General features: G+C 39.4%; 1 protein-coding gene across 5 annotated transcripts in view; it reads right to left on the bottom strand.

The window, feature by feature from the left end:
• Positions 1-24,084, bottom strand: part of PHKB (phosphorylase kinase regulatory subunit beta) — a 106,265-nt gene that overhangs the window by 27,257 nt on the left and 54,924 nt on the right. For all 5 annotated transcript variants that reach the window (XM_087971492.1, XM_087971488.1, XM_087971489.1 and 2 more), the window contains 12 exons: positions 23,091-23,168; positions 21,007-21,165; positions 19,083-19,177; positions 14,229-14,284; positions 12,567-12,660; positions 10,089-10,172; positions 9,520-9,624; positions 7,142-7,224; positions 6,954-7,044; positions 5,102-5,163; positions 4,776-4,938; positions 2,091-2,172 (listed from right to left, as the gene is read on the bottom strand). In XM_087971492.1, the coding sequence (XP_087827618.1) occupies positions 2,091-2,172; positions 4,776-4,938; positions 5,102-5,163; positions 6,954-7,044; positions 7,142-7,224; positions 9,520-9,624; positions 10,089-10,172; positions 12,567-12,660; positions 14,229-14,284; positions 19,083-19,177; positions 21,007-21,165; positions 23,091-23,168 (1,152 nt within the window). The remainder of the gene's footprint in view (positions 1-2,090; positions 2,173-4,775; positions 4,939-5,101; positions 5,164-6,953; positions 7,045-7,141; positions 7,225-9,519; positions 9,625-10,088; positions 10,173-12,566; positions 12,661-14,228; positions 14,285-19,082; positions 19,178-21,006; positions 21,166-23,090; positions 23,169-24,084) is intronic.

Raw genomic sequence — 24,084 nt, forward strand, 5'->3', positions numbered from 1 at the left:
TGAATCACAGTTTTGGCTATAATCCTTCCTTCGAGATTCATTATTTATTATGTAATGCTCAGAACAACAACAAAAAATAAACAAGTCCATTCTTACACCACTACGATGGGAGGGAACCCAATTGTTCCAAAATTAGAATCAGAATACACAAACCAGGCTTTGAAGTAGGAATAAAACAAAGTAAATGGGATACACAAACTGACGAAGGTGCACAGTTTGATAAGGACATTTCGGTGGCATAAGGATTTATGCTTTCATTAGGAAAATTGAGGATGATTTTTTTCTTAGAATGCGTTTAAAATAAAAGCCTTTGGACATTTAAAAAGGCCAAGGGACGTATCTTTAAATGGATGGGGCTGTAACAAACCAATTGGGAGTATTACCCTACTCTATTAAATCACTGTTTTATGCACAGGTAGTCCTCGACTTACAACAGTTCATTAAAGTTACAACGGCACTGAAAAAAGAGATTTATGACCATTTTTCACACTTATAACCATTGTATCCTCTCCATGGTCGTGATTTACATTCAGAGGCTCGACAACTGGTTCATATTTACGACCGTCACAATGTCCCAGGGTCACATGACAAGCAAAGTCAATGGGGAAGCCAAATCCACTTAACAACGGTGGGACTAATTTAACAACCGCAGTGATTCACTTAAGAAATGTGGCGAGAAAAGTGGGGGCGGAACTTACTTAACGTCCCACTTACCAACCTAGATTTGGGGCTCAATTGTGAGTCAAGTACTACCTGTAACAGGTGTGCTACGACACTAAATGTAACATGCCAGGTAAGATACATGGCAAAACCTGAAAGAGAACACAATTCTTCTTTCTGCTTCATCTTAGCAGGTGGCCTTGGCTTCCTCCAACGGTTTATATGGAACTTGAAATCATCCACCAATAGCACACAAGCTACGGGAATTCCTTGACTTAGGACCATTCATTTAGTGGCTGTCTGAAGTTACCATGGGCTTGAAAAAAGTGAGTTATGACACCAGTCTTTACATTTACAACTGTCACAGAATCTGCACGGTAACGTGATGGTGATTTGGGCTCGTGGCAAGGGGCATTTATTTTGGAGGGTTGCAGAGGCTCAGGATCATGGAACTGCCATCTACAACCTTCCCAGCCAGCTTTTCTAACAGATTAACAGAGTTGGAAGGGACCTTGTAGGTCATCTAATCCAACCGCGCCCCGCCCAAGCAGGAGACCCTACACCATTTCTGACAAATGGCAGTCCAGTCTCTTCTTGAAGGCTTCCAGTGATGAAGCTCCCTCAACTTCTGAAGGCAACTTCTGTTCCATTGGTTGATTGTTCTCACTGTCAGAAAATTTCTCCTTATTTCCAGGTTGAATCTCTCCTTGATCAGTTTCCATCTATTATTATTTCTTACCTGGCCTTCAGGTGTCTTGGAAAATAGCTTGACTCCCTCCTCTCTGTGGCAGCCCCCCAAATATTGGAAGACTGCTATCCTGTCTCCCCTGGTCCTTCTCTTCACTAGACTAGCCATGCCCAGTTCCTGCAACTGTTCTTCATATGTTTTAGCCTCCAGTCCCCAAATTATCCTGGTTGCTCTTCTCAGTACTTTTTCTAAAGTCTCAACATCTTTTTTATAGTGTGGTGAACAAAATTGGATACAGTATTCTAGGTGTGGTCTTACTAAGGCTTTATATGGTGGTATTAGTACCTCACTTGATCTTGATTGTATTCCTCTGTTAATGCAATTTAGGATTGCATTGGCTTTGTTGGCTGCCGCTGCACACTGCTGCTTGCTTCTAACAAGAAAATTCAACGGGGGAAGCAGGATTTGATTAACAACCATGTGGTTCCATGGCAAAGGGGGTTTGTAAAACTGAGTGCAACTTGCTTTAACAAAAGGATCCATTAGCGATGGAAATTCTCATCCCTATTGGGGTCATTAAGTCGAGGACTAACTGGATTTTAAAAGAGTTCATGTGAGAAACAGCTCCTTCCACTTTCTGGCATGCATTCTCTGAGCAAGATAGCGACATCGCTTATGCGCTGCATGTTCGCTATTCATGTTCTGCTAACCAATCAGCTAAAAGAGGCTCCTGTCAGCCTACCTTCCTTGGTGATAAAATTGGGGCCTTCCCTTTTGAGCAAGATGCTCAGCAGAATGATCTGGGTTGCCACGCAGCTGCAGTCCTGTGGAGAAATAATCATCGTTGTAAAAGGTTAGTAGAGACATGTGTGATTCTCCTAAGGTTTTACAGAACAAACTCTGCTATTTCTTGGAGCTATGGGCAAGACACTGCTGGGAGTCTTCTGTTTAAGAGCCGCGGTGGCGCAGTGGTTATAATGCAGTACTGCAGGCTACTTCTGCTGACTGCCGGCCGACTGCAATTTGGCAGTTTTAATCTCACTAGGCTCAAGGTTGACTCAGCCTTCCAGCCTTCCGAGGTGGGTAAAATGAGGACCCAGAAAGTTGGGGGCAAGAGGCTGACTCTGCAAATTGCTTAGAGAGGGCTGTAAAGGACTGTAAAGGGGTATATAAGTCTAAGGGCTATAGCTAAAAGGGGGATCTCTTCGGATACAGCAGCCCTCGCCAATCATTTCCTATCCTGATAAGTAATGTTAACTGATATGCATTTTTTAAAATTGTGGATGTCTTCCTTGACTTCTATAAGAAGTTCTCACTTTGGTCCCTGGGACCAAATACAGTAGTTGGAAAATTGGACAACATAGCAGTTTCTCGATATAAATGAAAAGGTCAGTTATCAAACCAGTGTTTCTCAACCTTAGCAGTTTTAAGAAACATGGACTTCAACTCCCACAATTCCCCAGCCAGCCATGCTGACTGGGAAATTCTGGGAGTTGAAATCCATATATCTGAAAGTTAGGGGTCCTTGGTACTTCCTGAGCTTCGTTGTTTTCTTGCAGACCTTTCATTACCCTAGCTAGGTAACATCATCAGTGCTAGTAGTATGATGTTACTGTCAGAATATTCATTAACTGGCAGAGACTTGGTAACAAGGTCAGCCAGTGAATAGGTATGGCAACAGATCAGCCAATGGGAGCTGAATTGGAAACTGAAACTGGAAGGAGCTTGGGTGTGGCTCTGCAGCTCTGAGCTTGTCTGTGTGGACTTGTCTGTCTGCTGAACTGAAACTAAGAATTTACTTACAATCTCTCCTCTCCACCACGTTGGAAGAATCTGCTGTTGGTATTGTAAATTTACTTAATGAGTATTATGTATATAAAGAAGTTAATGAATCCCACTGAATCAGTTATCTGTATGTGCTTTCTGGATTTGATTTTCTGCAATGAACTATGGTAGTTACTACTACTACTACAATGATTATGATGTTACCTAGTTAGGGTAACGAAATGTCTGCAAAAAAAACAAGCAAGCTCAGAGAGCACCAAGGACCCTTCATTTCAACCCTGAGCTACAAATATTCTCTTTTTGGGGGTATCTTAAAATTACCAAGGTTGAGAAACATCAATCCAGACAATGAGATGGTTTTCACTGGAGTCTTTTTGAAGTGACTACATGTCTCACCCAGACCTACAATCATATTATATTCCCTCTACCTCCTCTCTGCCAACTTCTTTCTCTACTCCTCGACCAATGTTCTGCCATTATTATGTTCCCACTGGTTTGTTTTTAGAGCTGATCGGTTGCTTGCAGGTTCTTTTTCTTCTTGACTTCCTCTGCAGCCTCCTATAAAACTCCAACTCTCCATGTTGGAATGCTGTGTTTTTTTAACCCAAATCACAGGCAGATTTCCATGGGAAACAGAAGGCGTGATTATTGACGGATTACTGACTCGGCAGAGTGAAACCTGTTTCTGAAACTACTCTCCTTGGTGAAATATTTTTGACGGCTTGTAATATCTAGAGAATTCCAAATTATTGTCATCCTTGGTGCTTGTTGTGGCCTATCAGCCGCCAACCCCTCCAGCAGCCAAATCAGAGGAGGAGGAGGAGGAGGAGGAGGAGGAGGAGGAGGAGGAGGAGGAGGAGGAGGCATGAGAGTTAGGGTCAGCATCAAGGCAACCTGAGAGCTCCAAGGGGGAAAGAGGGAATGGAGCTGGCAGAGAGAGAGAGACAGAGAGAGACAGAGGTAGAGCCTGGGTCATCCGTCAGCCCTCAGATGGAGAGTCAACAGCCCCCAGGTCTGGAAGTGGCTGACGAGGAAGAGGAGGAACAGCTGGGTCCAGTGCCTGACACACTGATGCACAGAAAGCAGAGGAGAGGAGAGCAGTGGAAATCTATGGGCCGGTCTTTGGGACAGAAGAGCCACCGCTGCTAGTGAAGCCCCACCCTGACTCTGGGGATAAAAGGCAGGCGGTGAAGATGAATAGGTGTGGTAGACAACTATTCATCTTCCGGCCGACGGACTTGTTAGCCTGTGGTGAGAGAGAAACTTTTTTCTGGGGCTGGCGGTGCTCCTAATTAAAGGAATCTTTGAGTTAACTCCAGAGGGGTTTGTCATATTTGGGGAGCTGGGTCAGAACAGTGCTGCAATATTTATGGCAGAACAAAATGCCAACAGGGACACAACAACAAAAGAACATTGGGCAAACACTGCCATTATGTACTTGTGTCCTCATGCCTAACGCAGAGAATGGTGTCACAGTATTGCCACATTTTGTCATTATCTGCCCACTACTGCAGATGCCCATGCTTTGGTGTGTTTGACCTATTTTGAAAAAGGGGGAAAGGGAGACCTCGTGGAAACAATTCACGATCGCCATTGTGACTTTCTTCCTTACGCAGCACAGATCAAGAATTTAGAAACTCACATTCAATTTCTGAAGAATCTCATGAATTGGCTTGTTTTTCCAGTCGTTATGATTAATATCTGGCTGCTGTTCCAACTCCGTTGCATTTGGCGTACTGGTTTGCCTCTTGACTTTTGAATGCTTTGGAAGCTCCAGTTCTTCAAAACTCTTAAATTCCGGAGGCCTGCAGAAAGAATATTTCGAAATCTGAAAAAAACAAAAAAAATCTAACGGATGCTTTCACGATCTACCTTTCTTAACACGATGCTCAATTAAGACAAATGATCTAGAAAGGCCATCAGAGACGTGTGAAGCTATGGTTTTACTATAATTTCGGATATACTTACTCCTCTGCGTCACCAATTCTTAAGAAATCCAATTGTTCAACCACTGCTCCAGAGATTAATGTCTGAAATAGAGAAGAGGAATGGAAGACAAAAGGAGCACTTATTAGAAAATATGGGAAATCCATAGTTTGCTGTAATAATGCATAATAACACCACAAACTGGATAAGCGTGGATAGATGGATGGATGGATGGAAAAATCAGCCAAGTACTAGAGAGAAACAAACAGAGGGAGAGAGTGGGGTGTGTGTGTGTTTGTGTGTGAGAGACAGAGGAAGAGACAGAGACAAAGACAAAGAGAGAGAGAGAGAGAGAGATTTGAATCTTTTACAATATCTGCTGCCTGGATTTAGGAGATCAATAAATACTAATAGACCCTGCTTGCTATTGTTCATACATGTTGCAGCCAAGTCCATTTTAACAGATTGTACCAATCGACCGTCATTAAAATCTGTGGCGCATTTTCTTTCAATTGAAGGTTACAGACACAATAATTTTAGTGATATATAGATAAAAGCAGAAGATCTTCAGAAATTAAGATTAGCTTCCAGATACGGCAAGAAAAATACTTTTGTTGTTTGTTTTATTATTCTGAGCAACTGTTAGTTCAGATGGTAAAGTAGTTTCTTTTTTGCCCTTTTTTTGTCCAGGATTTTAAGGCAGGGAGAAAGAAGGATTATGTTTCTATCTCTTCCTCCAACCATCCAATTCAATTTCCTACCCAAATATTTATGCTTTGCTGGAGAACAAAGTTGCACTTTTTCTTATTAATATTTTATCAGGTGTACATATTATCTGCTATTAATCCTTTGAATATTCAAATATATCTCTAAGGGGAAAACAGATTACACTGAATCAATGTTAAGCTTTTCTATGAAAAAGGGTTTCACGCTGGTGAGGCAAAACTAATAGAGATAAGGTTAGAGTAACTTTTCATTTATATAGCAAAATATATCAAGAATGCTATCCAACCACAATGGGAAGACTGTCTCCCTGTCATAATTTGATTTACGTGTTTTATACTGATCTTTATATTCCCCATTTATCTTGTATATCTGAGCACAAATTGTAATAACTTTATTATAACCCATAAATGGGAAAAATATTCTAGCCAAGCCTGGAAACTGTAGTTTTACGACCAAAATGGAAAGTATTTTTATGCAAAATTATACAGGTCTTCTATGAATTAATGTCTAAAAGCCTAACTCTCTGTATACAAATGCAAAAACTGCAAGTAAATTATGAACATGAACATATATTCCCTCTAATAGATAATGCATTATTAGCATTTCATAATCTCACCATTTCAATTTTTCCTCTTTCTATAATGAAATGGACGATATCCAAGAATACAAGAGTGGAGTAATTTAGGAAATTAATGCCCGAGCCTTAGCTAAAGAAAATGTTGCATTATTTAAATCTGAGAAGTAATTGTATATAGGTCAGGTTGAAAATACCATAATGGCTCCAGCAGTCTATCTAAGATGCTAGAGATCCTGGCAGCCTTTATTTATTAAGGATTTAAGCAACATTTTTAAAAACAGGAAAGAAACACAAAACTGGTGAACCAAACAATTTTCAAACAGAAGCTGGATTTTATCAGTTGTCATCACTGTCATCACCTCTTGATTGCATGGAACTGAACCAGAGGTGGTATTCAGCAGGTTCTGACTAGTTCTGGAGAACCAGTAGCAGAAATTCCCAATTGAAGGAATCTTTGAGTTAACTTCAGAGGGTTTGTCATGTTTTTGGAGCTGGGTCAGAACAGACATATTCATAACTGCTGATTACTTGAAATTTTATGCCATGCATCAGTTACATTTATACTATGCATCAATGAAAAGACAACTATACCTGCAGCCGATCCACACGAACCTTCACTCCACCAACCACACCTTTCTTAAAGGAGGCAAGCATGTCTAGTATGGGATTGAATCTACTTCCCCTGATGTAAAAAAACAACAAGATTTTAATGTTGCAAACTTTTCAAATGTCCAAGCATTGGGAATCTTACGTGTAGGTTTCTATGGACGAACTCTTACCTTATATTGTCCTCCCGGATGAGCACAAGAAATAAAGGACGGCCATGCATTTTCCAGTATTGTTTAATGAACTGCAAGGCATTCTAGGGAAATAAAGCCCCCCAAATGAAATAAGAATAGGGAAGTAGGGTAAATTGCAATAAAAACATCCAATTAGCAAAACAAGACAATATGTTAGACTACATGGATGTGTTGAATACATGTATGGCTGGCTGGGGAATTCTGGGAGATGAAGTCCATATATCTTCAAGTGGCCATGCTTGAAAAACATTGGTACCTACAATGCAATTTAGATCTGGTGGATAGAAAGATGAGAGACAGAAAGAGAGAGAGGAAGAGAGAGAGACAGAGAAAGAGAAAGAGGGAGGGAGGGAAGGAGAGAAAGACACAGAGAAAGAGACAGAGACAGATAGAAACAGAGAGAGACAGAGAGATATAGAGGTAGAGATTACATATAATTTAATCCTTGTATATAAAATGCATATAATGCACTGAATTCTGGGAATTGAAGTGTACACATCTTGAATTGCAAGGTTGAAAAACACTGGTATATACAATGCAATTTCAATATAAAACAGATCTGGATCAGTCCAATGTGGTGATTCTCGAAGATGATTTGTAACATGGAAATGAACTCTGTGGAAAAGGCTTCATTGGCCACAAACATTAATGAATTTCATAGGAGGCCCATGTCAGAAATATTTACTGAAGTGGCATTTTAGGGAATGTTCTTTTTCTTCAGGGATAATCTTTATTATCCTTCTGAAAAGAATTATTTACAGAGAGTGGCAGGAGTTATATTCCACTGTCCGAAAACCTATTTATCCTCTTTTTTTTTTGTAAAAAAAAATGCAAGCCACCAAGTCAATCCACTTAAAAGTCCATGGAAACTGACAGAATTCAAATGGAAAGAAAGAAAGAAAGAAAGAAAGAAAGAAAGAAAGAAAGAAAGAAAGAAAGAAAGAAAGAAAGAAAGAAAGAAAGAAAGAAAGAAAGAAAGAAAGAAAGAAAGAAGAGAGAGAGGGAAGGAAGGAAGGAAGGAAGGAAGAGGGAGAGAAGGAAGGAAGGAAGAAAGAGAGAGAGGAAGAAAGAAAGAAAGAAAGAAAAGAAAGAAAGAAAGAAAGAAAGAAAGAAAGAAAGAAAGAAAGGAAGGAAGGAAGGAAGGAAGGAAGGAAGGAAGGAAGGAAGGAAGGAAGAAAGAAGAAAGAAAGAAAGAAAGAAAGAAAGAAAGAAAGAAAGAAAGAAAGAAAGAAAGAAAGAAGAGAGAGGGAAGGAAGGAAGGAAGGAAGGAAGAGGGAGAGAAGGAAGGAAGGGAAAGAGAGAGAGGAAGAAAGAAAGAAAGAAAGAAAGAAAGAAAGAAAGAAAGAAAGAAAGAAAGAAAGAAAGAGAGAAGGAAGGAAGGAAGGAAGGAAGGAAGGAAGAAAGAAAGAAAGAAAGAAAGAAAGAAAGAAAGAAAGAAAGAAAGAAAGAAAGAAAGAAAGAAAGAAAGAAAGAAAAAAGTGTGAGTGGGGGAGAATATTTTTTAAAAGATAAAATTATAGAGCATTGTTCTCTGGCGCTGAGTGTTCCCTGATTATCCAACCCAATCTTTACAAGCCAGCAGATGCTGAATATACTGTAAATCAAAAACTCTCCTTGGGGTTTGAGCAATTTTGTAATTTCCTTCTGGAGCACCAGAATTATTTTTTTTCCACTTATGAAAGTGAAGCTTATCAGTTCAAATGTAGATTTCTAGCAACTTCGATCAATTCAGCACCATTCCAGTCTCTCTCCCAACCCTCTCTTTCTCCCCCTCTCCCTCCCCATTTACAGCTCTGTAATTAATCCTCAATTTAAAATTTTTCAAAGAAAGCCAATCCTGATGCTTTGGTCTTTTTAATGTGGTTATTTGATAGTGGACTGCATTTCTTTTATCTGTCTGCTTCATCCTGGACTTCTCTTTGACCTATTTCTGTGCTTCTTAAGAAAATAAGAAAAGGTACAGCATCTTATGGTGAAGAGAATATTTTTTTCAGGAAAAGCAACTCCAAATCCACAAATGTTCTTCTATGGCTCCAAATGCAGTAACTTTCAACTTTGTGGCTAATATATGGAATTAGCTATATAATCCAGTTTAGTGCAAGTTAACTCAAAGTATGCCTGTTTCTTTTTTTAGTGAGGTTTTCTTTTATATAAGTAAGCAATTAAATTCAACTTCAGGTACAAGATTCTAGAGAAAGCAATTGTGTCCCTTCCTTATCGAGTATAAGGCCTTCTCATTTTATTTTATTTTATTTATGTTCCCAGACCAATAAAGCACAAGACTTAATCTATGATTTAAGTATCCAAGCTTCTAAAATTAAAACATACAAGCAGAATCAGATTTTGTCAGAAAATACCTTAATATCATCAATCAACATCATAACATCCTGCGACATGTAGAAATCACTCAAGTCAAAGATGATTGGGTAGCAAACCACCGTTTTCCCCAATATTCGATAAATCTGTAGAATAAACCATCAATGTCTCAGATCCACGAAACCCAAACAATCAGATCTTCATCTTGATGAGAGAAAACTCTAAATTCTATGTTATAGTTAAAACGTTTTTCATTTTCGAGGCATCCAAGCAAGCCAAGCTAAAAGTTTGGTGGGACTTCACAAACTAACATGATTATAGGAATACAAGTTCTATCCACTAATTACACTGGAACACCTATGAGAGGTTTCTCCTAAATTACTAATTATTCTTCTTAAGAACCTGCACAAAAAGGGTTGATCAACTAACCTTAGATAAAATTTGCAACTTCAGTTGTAAGCCATGAAAAACTCAATGGGCCCTAATTCCTGAAAAGGGAGCAAAAAGCTTCGCTCCAAATTTCTTGCCAAGCTTAAGAGAATAATTTAGACCACCTCCAATATTTATGCTAACTAAACCATGCAGAATAGTAATTCTCTGTAAAAAAAACCTTTGATGTTCCAAGGCAACCAATTGGCCGATCGGGTCTTCCTGAGAGGCCCAATTTTCCGTTGATGCCCAGATGGAAATAAGCCTGTAAAACAAGATAATGTAAACATTGCATGCACACACACACACAAACACACACACACATACACAAAATCCAACGTTCAAAGAGAAGGTCTAGGGTAGTGTGTTTGGGAAGGATCGAAAAGGAGAATTTCTTATTCATTTTTTTAAAAGGATCAAAGGCTCCTTCAGGCAAAATCAGAATATTTATGATCTTGGAGCCCGAAAGAAGAGACAAGTGGATGGGAGACGGAAAGGGAAATGATCTGGAACACTCTTTAAAAGAAAAAGAAAAAGTGGTCACCATTTCTTACTTCTTGCACATATGATTGCCTCGGTGAACAGATTAACTGAGTTCTACCCAAAGCTTTCTGAGCCAAGGAGACTGCAGGGAGGCCAGTCAATGATTCTGCAGCAGAATTACCTTTTCAGAAAGCGAAGGTCAGCCTCCCACTGGCATTATTGGAGTGGCTTGGAAAGAAAACCAAGCACGTAGAAAGCAAAGAGAAAGGATGGCAGAAATCGAAGAGAAACTCCACTTAAAAACTGCACCTGGGAACAGGCACAAACCTCATCTATTCTTTGCCTTTCATGGAACGGCAGACCCATATTTAATGGCATCCTGTTAAAACGTATTGAATTATGGGCTGGGCCCCCGTTGCCTTTGGTGGTAGCTCATAAATTATGGTATGTCAGAGCTAAGCTGTTATCAATGCTCTATGTTGAGTTTATAGGACTCCCTTCCTGAAAAAGTTATATGGGATTCCAATTTATCTGAGGATTCAGTTCAAAGAAATATTGGTGACATCTCAGGGAGTTTTGTTTGCAGGCTGGAAATCTGAAGGGCTTCCTTCTCTTCCTCTCACTTATTCCTGTCCTGCCCCAGCCAGGCATGGTGGGGTGTTAAGTGTTTGGAATAAAATAAACATCCATAATTGAAATACACTGACTATATAAATGGATTTATTATTTATCGGGTAAAAAGTGGTGGTCTATTTTTGGGGTGTTTTTTTTCCCCTCAGCAGACTAGGTAGAATTGTTGCTTTGTTTATTTCTGGGCACTTTAAATTTTTTAAATTTAGACTTTTTTTAAAAAAAAATGAAAGAAAGAAACAAAATATTGACATATAAATCAGATCTCCTCTCCATTTCTCTGTCTCTCTCTCTCTCACACACACAGGGTTAAAATAAAAAATACGACACCTTCCTCATCTTTTTGCCACATGAGTCCAATGTACCATATAAAAATAAGACATTCATCTGAAAAAGATGGACACTTAGTCCTCTAAAACAGCTTTATTTTCACAAAGGTCTAAGGAGAAGCAGACTCTCATTGAAATTATCCAAATTATTTGACACGTTAATGGATTTCTCTGCCGAGATATATATGATAATCACTTCTTTGTTTTTTTAAAGATTCACTTACTACTCAAAATAAGTTACTCTCTGAAATTCAATTCCATTGAATCCCTGTCATGTCTCTACTGCACCTAGCATTGCAAGTAGCAAAAACAAAGGAGAATTGAACTATGAACTCTTTTTCTACTTATTTCCCAATTCAGTGATTTCCTATAACTACAAAGCTCCAATTGATGGATGATTCTTGGGGCAAATATTTTCTTTCTTCTATTTTTTTTAATCAAATCAGATCCACCAAGGAAAAGGAAGGAAGGAAAAGCCAGCATACAAAAACTTGTGTTCTTCTCTTTCCTCCCTTTAATCATGTCCATTCTCGGACACTTCCTGCATAATTCCCTGCAGTTTTCTTGGCAATTTTTCCCCCAGAAATGGTTTGCCATGGCCTCCTTCCTAGGCCTAAGTAAGAGTGTCTGGCTCAAGGTTACCCAGAGTGCCTCAGGTGGGACTAGAAATCACAGCCTCCTGGTTTCTAATCTAATGCTGAAGGAAAAAGCAGCATGAAGAAATAGGTAGATGTCTAACAAACAGTTTCGTCATTGGGATGCATGTCGTTTTGGAAACATATATTGCCTGTGACAATTTTATTCACTGAGTAATCTCAGAATATAAACATGAATAAGTTAAAACCTATTTGCTCAACAAAATTTGAATTGGACCTTGTTTACAAATGAGATGTGTTTGGACTAGAAAGATTTGCTGTTCTAAGCACTAGAGCAAAACAATATTAGAAGAGGATTTTCTATATATAAAAGCGAGTGTATCATTTATTCCATTTTCTCATAATTCATTTCTAGCTATTTCTAGGGTGTTCCTGATAATAAAACCTGTGTTTATTGATGTGTGTGTGTGAGTGTGTGTGTATGTGCACATATATAGTTTTTTAAATTTGATATAAGTAATACCAAAATAAAAGCAATTTATCATAGCCTAGGAAACACTGGTTTTAAAAAGAAAATGAAAAGATTTTTTTTAAAAAAAAATCCTAAAGGTGATAACTTACCTTCACAAGCTCCTGTTGAGGCCAAATTTGGATGGGTTCAACTTGTTGTGGTGTTTGTGTTTGGATGCCATATGTGTTCAGAAACACCTGCAAGCTGTTGTTGTTTTCAGTGAAAACATTACAAAGGGACATTAGTGTAACAAAACTGGAATCTGCTTTCAGTAGACCATGTTTGAAAGAAATTTTACTCTTACAAATGGAATCAAAGCTAGGCTGGCTGTAATAATCTTTATGACCGCTTTTAGACTTTCAAGGATAGAACTACCATCATCATCATATCTTAATGACCCCATAATCCCTTGTGGGGTGGAGCCTGGGCAACTGAATGGAGCTAGCAGAGTGTTTAATGGCCGGATGCCCTTCCTGCCACCAATGCGGAGTTTTGTTCAGCAGATGTGTTTTGTTCTCAGTGTGAAATATCTGCCTCTACCTAGGATTGAACTCACAGCCTCCTGATTTGTGAGGCGAGAGCTCCACCTCTAGGTCACTGCATCACTCCAAAGATAGAACTACCATGTAGGTCCAATTATCTCCAAAGGGTCTTGGAAGGGTCTGCCTGTGTTCACATGCTCATAGAACATGTTACGACAGAAGCACACCAATCTTGTAATAGTCTAATGCAATGTATCTGTCCAGCCTATAACTCTTGAACCTGCCTGAGCTAAACTGGAAAGCTGGAACCCACATTACGTATCTGATATTAGCACAACTGAGAAAGTCCAGAAATATTTCACAAGAAGAGTTCTCCACTCCTCTACTCGTTGTAGAATACCTTATGCCACCAGACTTGAAATTCTAGACCTAGAAAACCTTGAATTACACTGTCTTCAGTCTGATCTAAGTATGTTATATAAAATCATACATTGCAATGACTTACTTGTCAATGAATACTTCAGCTTCAACCATAACAACACAAGAGCACACAATAGATACAAAGTCAAGGTTAACCACACCAAACTTGATTGCAGGAAATACGACTTCAGCAACAGAGTGGTCAATGTCTGGAATACTCTACCCGACTCTGTAGTTTCTTCCCCAAACCCCAAAAACTTTAATCTTAGACTGTCTACTATTGACCTCACCCCTTTCCTAAGAGGTCTCTAGGGGGTGTGCATAAGCGCACCAACGTGTCTACCGTCCCTGTCCTATTGTTTCTTTTATTTTTCTTTTATTTTTCTTATATTTACCCATTTCATGTATTCATAACTATGTATACACTTATACTTATTATCTTGTAAACAATTGACAAATCAAATAAATAAATAAATAAATAAATATGGCTGGTGACAAAATTCAGATCTGAACCAAGAATTCTTCCCAATCCATCACTCCTGAGATCAGTTCTGGACCAGGGGGCTTGGACTTCACTGGAGGTTTCTGCCTGATCTTGAAGACCATTGTGTTAATTACAGTAATTTGTTGATCGGGAGAGGGAAAAGCCAAGCTCCTGATATTAATTTCCAGCCTGACCCATCAAAACCCAAAGAGTTCACTCTCTGCTTCTTGACTGCAGGACGTTGTTGAAGGAGCGATGGAGAAGATCTGTGGGGTTTCCCCCACAGTCTCCAGAGATCATGGCGTTCCCATCTAAAGTACTGGAATCACCCAAGTGGCACATTGAAAACCAATCCACGAGATTTATTGGAGAGCTGAAGGACTTACCGCTGGCTTTCAGCAAGCAAGGCAACGTGGACCACGAGGTCATTTTCCAAGGGACCCTAAAAGGATAAGAAGAAAAAAAGAAAACTTGTTTTTAATTGGAACTCTCTATCTGATTGTTACCCACCGCACAATGTGAAGCCAAATGGGAACAATAACCTTCCATTAAATATGACTGGCGTTTTCTGCCTGCGTGGCTGCTTTTCGTTCATTCTTTATTGCCTGCTAATCAATTTGGTTACGCAAACAGGACAAAGGAACATCAGGGAAACAACAGGCATAAATCTCAGTGCCACCTGAGGAACTGCGCTGTCAATAATTTTTTATTTTTTTTGAATGATGCACTATTGAAATGGTAGGAACAGATTGTGGTGGTGAAGCAAGGAGAAGACACCATATGAACTTTTGATTGATTAGACTTGCGCGTCATTTTTTAAAAAACAAAAGCATTTTCTACTAGTCCATGAATGTAACACTACCGGTTATCTCTTAGCACTGGTGTATAATTTTGATGTATAACAGATGTTCTATGAAGCAGACAGCCTACATGACTGCACATGCAGAGTTTATTTACCCAAAGTCCTTTTCATTCCTTTTTATGGGCAGATTCCGTATGTGTATTTGTCTGTGTATAGCGATGAGACCCCATCCATAGAAAAAATGATGGAACTGTCACTGCCTATGGACATACCAGAACTTGGGAGTCTGACTGAAGGCACCGGCAGGGCATCAACTATAATTTTATCTGTAGGGTTTTTAATTGGGCAACTTCAACTGGCATGATTGTCGGTGTTCCAGGAAACCTCCACTCCAACAAATAACTCGACACAGACATCTTCTCAAAAGTTCTTTTTATTTCGGATAGTAAACTGGCACAACTGGGGAATCCCGAATCTAAAAGTTCCGGGCTTCCTTGCAATAAGTTAAAAATACAAAACTACCCCCTGCACCCATCATCACATCACATGCCCCGATCACCATCTGTCCCAACTTGAGACTTCCCCTCACTTATGCGCAAAATAACATGACCTTGACTTAGAAAAAGAATGTTATTATGTCTAACTACATACACTCCAAGAAATTCCCCCCTCCCATTTTCTCAGGCTCAAAATGTGGCTGTGTCGGAGCATCTGGTCTCAATATGGCTTCCAAAGCTGACAATGATAATAGTATAAAATAAAACTATGTACACTACACTGTGTTTGCTTGATACACACTAGCAAAATCTGGGCAGTTTCTATACATGTGGACTATCATAACTCTCATCAATGGCTACTTTGGCAGAAGGATTCTAGGATAAGATAGCATTAGCACTTAGACTGATACACCACTTCATAGAGCTTTACAGCCCTCTCTAAGCAGTTTACAGAGTCAGCCTATTGAGTCGTCATTTTACTGACCTCGGAAGGGTGGAAGGCTGAGTCAACCTCTAGCCGGTCAGAATCAAACTGCCAAACTGCTGGCAGTCGGCAGAAGTAGACTGCAGTACTGCATTCTAACCACTGCGCCACCACGGCTCAAGATGTCTAAACTGTGCATCTAGATCGCACCCACGTTGGTGAAACCTGCTACACAAATGTAACATAGATTGCTTTCGTTTGAGAAAAAAACTTGGAAAATAATCAGTGTTCTCTGTGAAAAGTAGAAGGACACCTTACTTATTATTTAAGGATTTTAAATATTTACAATCCTCCTATGAATTTAAGAAGCAGTTCCACTTATTGTAAATCAGGCATTTGTGACAGCAAGGTGGTGTGGATGTGATGCAGGATTGAAACTGTTCTAGAGTAGAATAATAGAATTGTGGTTAGAACTTGGCGTGTGGTTTAAACTTCACAGTAACAGCTGAGCAATATGCACGGGCTCCCCACTCCTGACGGGGTCTTGATTTAATCAGGATCAAGATCATTGGAAATTTGCCATCACAATATCTCCAGCCGTTTGATCTGAACTTCTAATGGCTTCACAGCAGCCTGTTGACTGAGTTCCTGGGCAGGACCTCTGTAGCACAACAGGAAAAAACTGAAGTGCCGTGGAACACATTAAAAGGTCAACATATTGGGAAGGGGTTGTTTTAAATGAGCAAAGCAAGACATGGAGGGATGTCTCAATTTCAAAACATAAACAAACACCCTGACTCCATTAATGCTTTATTTAGCCTAATGCATTAATGCTTTATTTAGCCTTTTGAAGCCTCAAATACAATTGATTCCAGCAAGGTTAAATGTAAATGAGCTTTTAACATAGAGAAGAAGAAAGGACTGGGAAAAGAAGAAAATTTTTATGATTCGTTTCTTGGGTCTGTGATCCTGTTTTTGTTTGCTTGTTTGACTGAGAGAAAAAATGCTGGAATGGAGATATTTTATGACTGGAAGCAAAAGAAGCAACATCTGCAGAGAACTGCTACTGTCTGATCCTGTCTATACCAGATAAAGTTTTAGAACTCAAAAACAAAGCCCTTTTATGAAGTACTTGTCCGTTTCAGTTGGAAATGGGAGATTCATAAGAAAAACAATTCGGGGGAATTACCCAAAACACGTTATCATTTCTGTGTTGTAGGAGAGAACCATTTTAAATGCAGATGAGCATTTTTACATATGGAGCCATTCATGCATGAATTCCAGTTACGGGGGGGAGAATAACAGCCCTTCAATAGATCTGTTTTCATGATAAGTTTTTAGAAAAAGTACCATTTTCTAGAAAATAGCTTCTATCCCAAATCCCAAGTTTGATTAAATTGTTTTATTACTAATGAGAACTACATGAGCTTCATTAATGAATGAGATTGCCTTTTAAAAGAAAGTTCAATTTTGGCTGACTGATTGGCTTTTACGAAGCTATCTAGTATTATATATACATATATATTGAGATGACTAAATGGATTTCCTTAATTTGCTTTGGAACAAAAATGAGATAGCTTAATCCATTGAAGTAAACTCTTTATAGAGGACAAGAAAGCAAGCTTAGTTTCTGAACTCACAAGGAAGCTTCCAGCTTCAAATTCCACGGTTTGGGAAGAAGCAGGGGGAATCTGGTTTCTTAATCCTTCAAAGCAAATGTGGGCAAAGCTTTTTTTAACCTTCAGGTGCCTATTGTGTATCTTCTATTATGTTAATCCAATTCAGGTGCTGTAAAGAAGATGGCCTTGATAGAAAAATGGGAGGTCTCTTATCAAATAGGCAAGAAGGAAAGTATTCCTTGAACCCAAACAATAAAGAATGCATAAATCTATCAGACACCCCCTGATTCACATGAGTATAAGACAGGGAGGAAGTAAAGCATAATTAGACTTGCAATCTTCTGTAACTAGAGTCAAATTTTATACAGGTAGTTTTAATCTTAATGTGGAGTTGACTTCTTGGTCTGATCTACATCGTAGAGCTGTCAAGCATGAAGAATCAGGACCAAACGTTAAGTTCCAGGTAAGGTGATTTACTACCCATGCCTATACTAGTCAATGAACGGTCAGCACTAAATTGGCTCTAGATAAGAGTTAACAGAATCAAGAGGAGTTGAACTTAGAACGCTTGTGGGAATGTAATGATTCCAGGCTTATTACTCCCTTTACGCCACCCACAGCTCTTCCTGACTTTCTCCTACATCTCTTGGGCCTTTGAGACAGTAAACAAGTATTCATTCACTCGGGAAAAGTGTTCACTTTTGTGTAGTGCAGTGAACAATATTTCCATGTGCTTTATTCTTATCTGAAATCAAAGGACAAATCCAGCTGAGTCATGTCTTGTGAGCCTTCTGCTGAGAAAGCCAATTCCCGAATAAGGGAATAAATGTCTGGAGAACACAGATTTACAACCAAGCTGGAGGAAAAACCTGTTAACTGGTTTCAATCCACATAATGGCTTTGCAGCTAAAAGGAATTAAAACAAATAAATACTAATGGAATGCCGGTAAATTCCAAAAATCCAACAAAACCACTTGATTTATTGAACTGCAAACAAATAGAAGGTAAGAGTTGTGAAGAAGAAATTAAGGTAAGATACAGTCATGACTGCTTAAAAATAAATGTGTCAGGTACATTAAATTGATTCGACTGCCTTAACTTCTCTGCATACATAAAAAAATACGAGGTGATCCACAGAGTCTACCATAACCTCATAAATTTTGTGAGCCATGTATCAATCCACTTAATGAGAGGAGAATCATTTCACTTGTTTCAACCTGCTACTGTAGAACTTTCCCAGGAATCAACTACAAGCCTACTAACTTTTTTCATTGCCATTGTAACTTCAGACAGACGCTGAACCAATGGTTGTAGGTCAAGGACTACCTGTAGTTGCAGATGTCTGAAATGTAGTTTTAAAAAGAATGTAGTAGGAGAGCCAGTAAATTTAAGAACCAAAACACAAGCAGAGGGTTTCTATGGGAAAAAAAATTAACTTACCAATGCATCTCACATATGCAGTTCTTTTTTATATGTTTTGTCCAGGCTGGTATTTTTTTTCAAAGAAAACAAAATTGAATAATTTATAGGACAGGCTCCTGATGAATGCTTGCTAATCGTGATTTTAAGGTCTTAACTATTTGCTCAGCAATGAGAGTTATTTCAGTTCCAATAGTTGTTCTTTAATTAGACCCAGCCTAGGTAGACATTGATATAATTTTAGCAAACCAATTGGAATAACCCAGTCAAGTTTTGTAACTAACAGTTCAAACTTGCTTATTGGTTCTGCTAGCTTATAAAAACTGGTATACAATTTTTAATGTATAAGCAATTTATTCTATGCTCTTCATCATAGACTAATCCAAGATTAAAAAAAATTTGGAAAATGTTAGGGATCAACAATTTGCTCCACAGTAATGGACTTTTTTTCATACCTCAGTAGATACAGACATGCATACCTGATTTGAGAATCGCATGCTAATGTTCCGCTGATCTTGAGGAGGAATGAAGCGCTTGACCGGGTCGATATCTTTAATGCTTACTAAACCATCAACTGAAAGCAAAACCACCAACATCAATTATTTGTCAACGGGTAATTAAGAGCATTTGTTACCACTGTACAATTTATTACTCTGAGATAGGCAAGAACCGAGATCAGCGTCTGATCAGAAACCAAAATGATTAATGAAATGTAGTGGCTGGACCCTAGATCATCGAATGGACCTGATCCCAGTTTGGCCAGAACACTCAGGGAGATCAGGAGTAGAATAGAATAAAAGTTTTTAAAAACATTTTTAAACATTTTTTTAACATTTTGTGATACATGTTAAAGAGAGGTGGGCCTTCAGTCAGATGGTTGTTGTCATTATCTTGACTTTTCTTTTAACTCCCTGAATACAAACTGGATAGGATAGGGATCAGATGGGATGGAATAGGAAAGGAAAGGAATAGCAATAGCAGTAGCAGCAGCGCTTAAGACTTATATACCGCTTTACAGTGCTTTTACAGCCTTCTCTAAGTGGTTTACAGAGTCAACACATTGCACCCAACAATCTGAGTCCTCATTTTACCGACTTCAGAAGGATGGAAGGCTGAGTCAAACTTAAACCTGGTGAGGTTTGATCTGCCAAATTGCAGGAAGCCAGCAGGCAGCAGAAGTAGCCTGCTGTGCTACACTCTAACCATTGTGCTACCATGGCTCTTCATAGAAATGGAATGGAATGGAATGGAATGGAATAGAATAGAATCTTTCTTGTCACTTTAAATGTGCACTAATCAGCACCCATTAAAATGAAATTTTGTTGCATTCAGCTCTCAAAAGTTAACCATTATACATACGCCCATATATACATACACACATATATGATACGGAGAAAAATCAGTGGCTAGTTCTAATACGTCGCAGTCTGTTTCAATCCCAGAATTCAAACCAGCAGCACGGGGAGCTTATTCCGAGAGACATTTCCAGCGTGTATTTTTTTTCCTCAAGGGTCCCTTGAAAAGCCATCTTGAAATCTAACACTGCACTGAGAGATAATGATCTTGAACGAACGCACTATGACAAGTCATGTGCCCGTAGGCTCCCCCCCCACCCTCTCATTGTGCTTCAGACTTCAACATCAATAGCTTGAGAAAAAAAATCTCCTTGTCAGTTTTCTCTTTGGATGTAATAGGAAGCTACAGTTTAAAACAAGATACTGTCAGTGTTCAAAGGCAGACAAAGCAGCCTATGGAGAATACATCTGTCCAAGGCCACTGGTTTTGAGGGAGGTAGGCTGAATATTTCTGGATCATAGGTGCATCATAATTGCAGACTGCTGCAGAGCAACATGGGAGAAAAACACTATTTTCTAACCAGGCTAGTGAACTCCTCAAAAAATATCTGTTTCCTAAAACGGACGATGAACCAATGGACATTTGGCTCAAACAAACAGTGTTGTTCTTACATTGTTAAGTATAAAGGAGTTTGTTCTCAAGTTAATAAGCTGTGGTTTAGCAATTCTAGGAAACCGTGTGTGATAGAAGTTCAAGAGAGCCATGGTGGCGCATTGGTTAGAATGCAGTATTGCAGGCTAATTCTGCTCACTGCCAGGAGTTCGATCCTCACCACCTCCAGATTGACTCAGCCTTCCATCCTTCCGAGGTCGGTAAAATGAGGACCCAGATTGTTGGGTGCAATGTGCTGACTCTGTAAACTGCTTAGAGAGGGCTACAAATCACTATGAAGCGGTATATAACTCCAAGTGCTATTGCTAAAAGATCCCTCAGTAATCCAGGAACTTCTTCATGCAGCTTCTAAAACTCACGAAGTCATCATAGGTGCAGGAAAACCTTATCCAAATAGGAGGACATTCTGATTCTTTGGTAGGTATGCTTACTTACCGAGAAGTTTGGCAATAATATAGAGGGACTGTCCCAACAGAAAATACTTTCCATCCCGCCCGTGGTTGCTAGGAAACCTTTTCTGGCTGCCAGGGTTTTTCTTTTCCAGTTCAACAAAATCAGCCGGTACGTGGTAATATTTAGGTACAACCGGATAGCCTGCAAATGTTGAAACAGACTAGTTAAAGAGGAATAAATAGAGGGACATGGGCGGTTGGAGAAAAAAGAAACAGTGTAAAGAATAAATAAATAAACACACGTACATCAAAAGAAGCGCCAAAAAAGAAGCATGGTGAATGAAGTAACGCTACCGGTGCTAATAATCATTCTGTGCTGTAGCTCACTAAAGATACAAACCGCCATCTCGATTTACACCTTGAGTGAACAGCTGCAATGCCTATAAACTGGTTCTAGGAGGAGGGGGGGGGAAGGTAATTTTTGACAGATGGGAAAAACTGTGCTTTTTTTTTTTAACAGGTACCACTCTTATGCTGGTGCTACGGATCAGAAATATTTACAACTGCTATTAGTGAAATGAAAAGCCATAATGAAAAAGGAGTTTAGGAATGATATAGAAAAGACTTCATCTGCATTCTTCAATATAATGCTTTAAACCTGATCCCTCAATAGACTGATTTTTTTTTTATAACATCGTCACATATAACTATGTGACGATGTTAAAAACTCAGTGTATTGAGGGATCGGGTTTAAAGCACTGTATTGAAGTATGCAGATGAGGTTTATAACTCAAATACATATTTTCAGATATATATCTATACATATATCTATATCTGTATCCATTTCTATATCTATATCCATAAATCTATCTATATCTATATCTATCTACCTACCTACCTATCTATATTGGATGTATATCTATATCTGAAAATATATAACTATTTGGGGTACAAGTATTTGTATTGGTAATGCAAGCAAGAAGTTGCGTTTTGAGATGTTTATATAGTGTATGCACATTTAATTAAATTATATATTGTTTCATGCAAATGGCACCATCTGGGATTTAAAGCCATTTTTTAAAAAAAATATGGTTAGTATTACATGACGCAGTGGGACATTGGGCAGGATTTAAAATGGAAACAATAGGCTGCCATGAAACTTTGTAAAGAAAAGCATCTTACTTTCTAGAATGGTTCTAAAAGGTGGGAAACAGAGAAAGGGCTAAAATAATTCACTGTGGTTGTTTTAATCAGCCAGATTCAGCTAAAACAAAAAGCACCAGGCAAACCATGAATGGAGAGGAGTTGACAGAATAAGAACAAAAGGATGATTTCTACAAGAGATGCTCAACAATTCCTTTCTGTTAATTTCAAAGGGAATGCTTTTATTATATTGATGTGGGAAGCAGGCAATCAAATCACAAACGTAACTGAAATGGAAACCTTTTAAAATGAACTCAGAGCTCTTTTCAGAACCACAAATTCCCCTTGAGAAAGGTGAGTAAAGGTAGCCCCAATGCTTCTTTCCTATTTAAAGTCTTCATCTTGCAACACCTATTGTGTCATGATTCAGCCCTAAGACCAAGTGTACTAGGGGACAGCTTCTAGACTAATGTTTTGCCAATTTTGGCAACTTTTAAGATGGGTGGATTTCAACTCCTAGAATTCCCCAGCCAGCCGTTGGCTGGGGAATTCTGGGAGTTGAACTCCACCCACCTTAAGGTCATCCAGGCTGGAAAACATGGTTCTAGGGGATCAAGAAATGTGACTTCCTTTGCCATGACCAGATATTATATGGATCCACTTCCCCTTACTCAATTTACTCATTCTACAATACCTTCTCCTTCAGGATGGTTTGGTCTCACACACAAGGTGGGTTGTACACAACAGAAGGAGAGGTGGCTAATGGCTCTTGAGCCACTGGATATTTAAACAATGGATGTTTCATTCACTGGGCATTTTCTCCTGAGGCCCATTGGAGAAAAGAAATTAATGTGACATCATATTTATCCTGGACCTGAATTCTTCTACCAGTAAGCACCTGAGTCTTTTTCCTAGCATGGGACTGGCATTTGCTACATTGATTAGAAACATGGTTGAGGACTTCTGATCCAGAGATCTCCATACCTTCAGCTGATTGTTGCAGTATAGGATCCAGAAGGTCCTGGTACTCTTTGACTTGCTCAGGGAGACCCCGGAAGAGCCCTAAAAGCAATCCAAGGACACTTTATTAGCAAGACTCGTCCCTTTCTAGTTGACTCAGCAGTTAGGTGATCAAAATTCAAGAAGCTTGGCAACTAATTCATTTTACAACGGTTGCAGTGTCCCGGGGGTCACGTGGTCCCCTTTTGGGACCTTTTCACAAGCAAAATCCGTGGGGGAAGCCAGATCCACTTAACAACCATGTTACTAATTTAACAATCGCAGTGATTCCCCTTAACAAACTGCACCAGAAAAGTCTGTAAAATGGGGCAGAAGTCACTTGCAAACTGTCTCGCTTAGCCTCAGAAATGTTGGTCTCCATTGTGGCCGTTAAGTCAAGGACTACCTGCACGTCGATATGGCTTACAATTTGCCCTTGGTAACATGGGCTGACACAGGCAGACCAGGGCTTAATCCTGCCAAGGTGGCAATGGACACCAAAACCACAAACTGTGGCTTGCAGCCAGTGGTGAGATTCAACCTGTGTAACAAACAGTTTGGTGGGCACGTGCTCACAGAGTGCTTTTGAAAATAGAAGGAAAACTTACCTTTTACTGCAGCCCAGGTGAGTAAAAACAGCGCAGCAATCCGGGCTGCCACGCCGATCAGCTGGGCTTCAAACAAAGGAAATATAGCACAGAATAGAACAGGGGCAGATGGGTGGGGCCAAACCAGAGGTGGTATTCAGCAGGTTCTGACCAGTTCTGGAGAACCAGTAGCGGAAATGTCGAGTCGTTCGGAGAACCGGCAAATCCCACCTCTGACTGGTCCAGCACCCATCTCTTCTCTGTCTCCCATTGAGTCCCAGCTGATCGGCTGGGTCTTCTTGCGTTGCCCTGCACAGGAGAAGAGAGCTGGAAAGCAGGTTAGTGGGGTGGGGAGGGAATGGAGATTTGGCAGTAACTTTCCCCTGCCATGC

This window comes from Notechis scutatus, chromosome 9 (assembly GCF_049901735.1).
Source record: "Notechis scutatus isolate UNSWTSFEM ecotype Mainland chromosome 9, rNotScu1.2, whole genome shotgun sequence".
Taxonomy (NCBI): Eukaryota; Metazoa; Chordata; class Lepidosauria; order Squamata; family Elapidae; genus Notechis; species Notechis scutatus.